This window comes from Hakea prostrata, chromosome 5, assembly GCF_041222555.1.
Source record: "Hakea prostrata isolate BN-2017 chromosome 5, UWA_Hpros_2, whole genome shotgun sequence".
Classification (NCBI taxonomy): domain Eukaryota; kingdom Viridiplantae; phylum Streptophyta; class Magnoliopsida; order Proteales; family Proteaceae; genus Hakea; species Hakea prostrata.
The window spans coordinates 45,199,437-45,205,580 of NC_142604.1; the positions used below are offsets into that span (position 1 = coordinate 45,199,437).

The 6,144-nt window shown below is 37.6% G+C and overlaps 1 protein-coding gene across 1 annotated transcript; it reads left to right on the plus strand.

The window, feature by feature from the left end:
• The first annotated feature begins 2,719 nt into the window (after positions 1–2,719).
• On the plus strand, positions 2,720–3,784 carry LOC149016091 (uncharacterized). The gene has a single exon (XM_089156672.1). It carries the CDS (start codon positions 2,720–2,722, stop codon positions 3,782–3,784), a length of 1,065 nt encoding a protein of 354 aa, XP_089012798.1.
• Positions 3,785–6,144: the final 2,360 nt, after the last annotated feature.

Below are 6,144 nucleotides of genomic sequence, written 5' to 3' on the forward strand. Positions count from 1 at the left end.
TAAATGTGAAGACTTGGTGAGAGATACTTGTGTGACGTAGCAAATTGTCTTGATTCTTCTCTATTTATTATTTTTATTATTCTTATATTGTGAATAAGGTGGCAACATTTTTTTTTAACAAGAACGGGCTGAGATCCAAAAGGAAAGCAAGAAGGCTAATCGGTGGTCGAAGCTTACGCAATCCATTTGAAGGATCTCCTCTAACTTTAACGGAAAATTCGGAAAGAATGTCAAAGTATTTTACAACACTAGAGTCACTCTAGACATCCAATCAACAGCTGGAAAGAATGTCAAATTATTCTACAATACTAGAGACGCTCTCAACATGCAATCAGTGGCATTATTTGAATCTCTATGGATATGCACGCACTATCTTAACATGCTGAGTTAGGTTCATCAATGTTTTAATATTGTCTACTATCCTGGCTGGCCCACCATGAAACACCTAATCAATAGAGAGGCGAGAAACAACTTCTACGGAATCCATCTCCATGAAAAGTGGACCAAACCCCTTCTCAACCATGAATACTAAACTTTCAAGGAGAAGATTCTATCATTATTTTTGGATATTCTTGTTTGATGGGGGCACAAAATATTTTGTTTAGCCTTTGAAATGTGATACGTGGTGTTTTTGAGATCTAAGTTCCAACTGCTATATTCTTCTCCGTCCTTGTAGTCACACCAATCGGATTTCTAAAGCACGATATACATATCATGATGTGAAGACTTGGTGAGAGATACTCATGTGATGTAGCAAATTATCTTGATTCTTCTATTTTTTTTATTTTTATTTTTTTATATTTTAAATAAGTTGGCAAAACCTCTTTTTTTTTTTTTTTTTTTTCTTTTTTTCTAACAAGAACGGGTCTGAGATTCCGAAAGGAAAGCAAGAAGGATAATAAGTGGTCAACGTGCGCAATCCATTTGAAGGATCTCCTCTAACTTTGGCAGAAAATCCGGAAAGAATGTCAAACTATTTTACAACACTAGAATCACTCTCGACATCTAAACAACTGGAAAGAATGTCAAAGTATTCTACAACACCAAAGACACTGCACAACATACATTTAGTGGCATTATTTGTATCTCTATGGATAGGCACGCACTATCTTGACATGCTCGCATCAGGTTCATCAATGTGTTAATATTGTCTACTATCTTGGCCAGTCTTCCTTGATAGAATGCAGGCTTCACTTTCGGGATCGACAAATTTCACCAATAAAAACATGGAATCAATTCTCCGTTAGGCTTGGAAACACCTCTCTTTCTTCTACTTCTTCTTCTTCTTCTATATGACTCTCGAATGCTATAATTCTCATGATACTACTTTTTTAACTCAAGGTCAACTCGTTGAACCCAAAATCGAGCTTTGAACTTATGCATCTACTCTAAAGGGTTTCTGAAGTGATGACTCCAATTAATCAAACATTTGTTTAATTTTTATGTGAATTTTATTTGTTCTATAAAATATAAACGTTTAAAATTCATATCAACTTCTCCACCATTACCAATTTCTTTGTTAAAATTTATAAGGTAAATATCACTTACCACTCCTCTTAGCTAGACAAATAGCACTTACACCCCCCTCTTACTTGGATAATATCACTTACCTTCCCTCTTACCTAGCAAATATATCAAACACCTCCCTTCAGTTAACTTTCTAGGTTAACTTTAACGTTTATTATTAAATATTTTTCTAAAACCCCAAAATACTCTTAGCTGAAAATATTTTTTTAATTAAAACCCTAAACTACCTTAATCACCCTAGCAGCTAAAATACTAAATGATCCTCAATTAAATAATTGTTAAAATCCAAAATACCATACTTAAAACCCAAATTATCCTTAATTATTAAAACCCCAACATACCTTTTTTTCTTCTTCTAATTTTATCAAACAACTAAAAATACACGAACGACTTGATATCAAAATGCAATTTCAATACTGAATTATCAAAAGAGTATGCTGGGCTTTTAATAATTAAAGATAATTTGAATTTTAACTATAGTGTTTTGGTTTTTAACAATTATTTTAATTGAGAGTAATTTAGTATTTTAACTGCTAGGGTGATTACAATAATTTAGGGTTTAAATTAAAAAAATTATTTTTAGCCAAGGGTAGTTTGGGATTTTAGAAAAATATTTAACGGTAAAAGTTAAATTTAATCGATAAAGTAAATAGAGGGGAAGTGTTTGATATATTTGCTAGGTAAGAGGGGACCCAAATTTATATCATCCATTATCATTTTAGCTAACTCTGTAGCTCGTCAGACTGAAATGTTAGAATTAGACTCAAGGATTCGAGAAGGACAAGGGGGGAGAAGGCTAGTTGATTGTGTGAGTAGTTTTGGTGATTTTTTATTATTATTGGATCAGAGGTTCTTGGACTAGCTTATGTGTAACTTAACTACATTCTTAAGGTGGCTTTTTATATATAATTTAAATACATTACTTTGAGAATCTGTAACAGTCAAGGAAGCTAATCTCCGTCTGATCGATTGCTGGGTAACATTACCGAAAGGTAAGAGCTTCTTCACCACTTTTGTTTATGGTGACCCATACAAAGAACTAAGATATGTAGTTTGGAATTCTCTACTTGAGTTAAGTAAGGAGAGAAAAGAGAGCTGGTTTTGCACAGGAGATTTTAATTCATTTTTAGCTTGGCATGAGAAGAGTGGGGGTTCATGCAGAGGGTCTAGAGATATACAACAATTCCATGACATGGTAGATGGATGCAATCTAGTTGACTTGGGATCCCATGGAGCTCAATACACTTGGAGCAACAAGAGGCTGGGACAAGAAAACATAAGAATCAAGCTGGATAGGGCCATGGCTAATCCAGATTGGTTGTTGAAATTCCCTGAAATAGCAGTGTATGTGGAAGCAGCTATAGCATCAGATCATGCCCCCTTCACCATTGACACTGAAGGATGGGTGTCAAAAGGCAAAAGACCCTTCAGATTTGAAGCCATGTGGCTCCGTAATCCATCATGTGAGGCAGTTATACAACAAGCCTGGAATCGAATAAGAGATGAACAAGAGCAATCAATCTTGTTCAAGAAGTTGAGCTGGTGTCAAGAAGACTTGCAAAAGTGGAACAAGGAATGTTTCGGGCATCTACACACTAAAATTCAAAAGTTGCAAAAGAAATTGGCCCAACTTCAGAATCAGAAGGTAGAGGAAGATACACAAGCTGAGGAGAACAAACTATCAAAGGAACTTGAAGAGCTCTTGAAATGCGAAGAAATATTTTGGAAGCAAAAATCCAGAATTGATTGGTTAAATGAAGGGGAAAGCAACTCATCTTTCTTTCATGCAAAAACAGTGACTCGAAGGAGATTCAACAGGGTTCTCAAGCTTAAACAAGGAAATGGTACATGGTGTTCTTTAGAGGAGGAAGTCTATGACTTATTTGAAGAATATTACCAGCAGCTATTCACATCAATGGAGGTGGAGGACCAACACATTGAAGCTGCTATTCATGGGATCTCAGCAACAGTTACTGAGGAGCAAAATACACATCTTATCTCACCACCATCGGAAGAGGAGATTAAGCAAGCACTGTTCGACATGGGTCCTTTAAAAAGCCCATGTGTGGATGGTTTCCCTCCCTTGTTCTTTCAGAAATTTTGGGACCTAACACATGAGGAATTGTGCGAGTTTGTATCAAATTTCTTTTCTACAGGTTTCTTCCCACAAGGAAGCAATGACACTCAAGTGTGCTTGATACCAAAGAAAGAAAATTTAGAGGGAGTTGAAGATTTTTGCCCAATCAGTCTTTGTTAAGTAGCAGTTAAAGTGGCAACCAAAGTGCTAGCAACAAGACTTCATCTCGTGCTCCCAGATATCATTCCATCCTCACAGTCAGCCTTTGTTAAAGGAAGATTGATCTCGGATAATATCTATAAAGCTCATGAGGCCTTCCATTACATCAAGGGGAGAAAAAAAGGCAAAAAATCCTTGATGGCCCTAAAGTTAGATATGAAGAGAGCATATGACAGAGTGGAATGGAAATATGTGGATGCCATTCTTACAAAGTTAAATTTTGGAGTCAAGTTTAGAGATTTGGTGCTAAATACATTGTCATCGGTGAAGTATATATTTTTGGTGAATGGAGGGGAAAGATTTGAGATCATTCCTGAGAGAGGTCTAAGACAAGGTGATCCACTATCCCCCGCTCTTTTTGTGATATGTTCCCATGACCTCATCAATATGATCAATCAAAGAGAGCTTTCACAAGAAATCAAGGGGATCAAAATCAAGGGAAGAATATCACCGCTCTCCAACCTCATGTTTGCTGACGATTGCATCTTGTTTTTAGAGGTAAAGTTGGAAAGTGCTTATACATTGAAGGAGTGTGTGGAGATGTATTGCAAAGCATCAGGACAAGCTATCAACTTCATAAAATCCTCACTATGTTTCAGCCCCAACACACCGTCAAGGTTCAAAAGATGGCTTTCAAAAATTTTCAAAGTCAAATATGGAGATGGCCCATAGAAGTTCCTTGGATTACCCATGGACTTTGGAGTTTCAAAAGTGGAGTTATTCCATTCTTTAAGTGACAACATGGAGAAGAAGTTCAATGGGTGGGCGAAAAAATTGTTGAACCAACCTAGTAGGGAGGTACTACTCAAAGTCATGGGCACTACCCTCCACCATCTATGCCACTTCACATTTCAAGATCCCAAAAAACATTCATGATAAAGTAAAAGCAAAGGCATCAAGATTTTTTTAGGGGTGGTGATGAAGACAAAAACCCAATTTTTTGGATGTCTTGGAAGAGGTTGAGTAAGGAAAAGAAGAAAGGTGGTATTGGCTTAAGAGATCCTCTATTACATAATCGTGCTTTACTTTGCAAGGTAGCTTGGAGGTTATTCTCACAACCGGAAGTGGATTGGGCTAAATTCCTTAAAGCCATCTACTTTCCTCATTGTTCTTTTCTTGAAGCCAAACCAAGGAACAATCCATCATGGGCATGGAGGAGCATATTGGAAGGAAGAGAGGTCCTCAACCAAGGGTTATTATGGAAGGTGGGCATGGGAACACAAGTGAGTATATGGAATGCAAAGTGGGTGCCGGGGTTGGATAACTTTAAAGTCGCATCTCCTAGGCCTGAGGAGTGTGACATCGAGATGGTAGCAGATATCATTCATCCCCAAAGCCGCACATGGTTAGAAGAGAAGATAAAGAGGTATTTCTTACCACATGAGGCTGATGCAATTCTTAGCATACCATTAGCTCTATTTCCATCTCAAGACACTCAAGTATGGGGGGCTAGCAATGATGGTAGATTCTCCGTCAAATCAACCTATAGATTGATTGAAAAAATCCGAGAGAAGAAAATAGAACTCCATCCTCCTCAAGAGTGCACAATTGGGAAGAAATGAATTCAACAAGCTGGATGGACATTTGGGATTGCAAAACCCTTCCCAAAGTGAAGAACTTCTTATGGAGAGCATGCAACGACAGTTTAGCCATCTCAAAAGAGCTAAACAAAAGAGGAATGAAAGTGGACCAACTTTGTGGGGCTTGAGGGATGGAAGAAGAAACCATTACTCATACTCTTCTCCATTGTGAATTTGCCAAAGCAAGTGTGGTTTGGTAGTCCTTTATCATGGAGAAGTTCCCACGAAGAGAATTCTCTACATTAGCCGATTGGATGAAATCTTGGGCAGATTAATAAATACTAGAGAAGGAGGGAGAAAGAGTGAAAAGCCTGATATCTTTCATCTTATGATCCTTGTGGAAAGCAAGAAACTCCATGGTAATGGGTGAGTCACTAAAATCACCAGTTGAAGTAATGCAAATGGCAACCCAAGCACACTCAGAGTTTTGGTCATCAGTCAAGAAGGTAAATCAAAATGCCATGAATGAAAATAAAAATATTGGGGAGGAAAGAGTGGAATGGAAGCTCCCAAACCATCATTTCATTAAGGTGAATACTGATGCAACTTGGAAACCGAAGACAAAGAAAGGAGGTATGGGGATCATCATTAGAGATTGGGAAGGAAAGCCTCTAGTTGCCGTATCCATCCCCAAACCATTCTCATCAGTGATTGAAGGGGAGGCCGAAGCTATGTGAGTAGGGATGTTATAAGCTTTGGCCAATGGATTCGAATTCGTGGAGATAGAATCCGACTCTCAAC

What these genes read in the sequence shown, in the direction of transcription:
- LOC149016091 (XM_089156672.1), top strand. Translation starts at nt 2,720, where the DNA reads ATGGTAGATGGATGCAATCTAGTTGACTTGGGATCCCATGGAGCTCAA.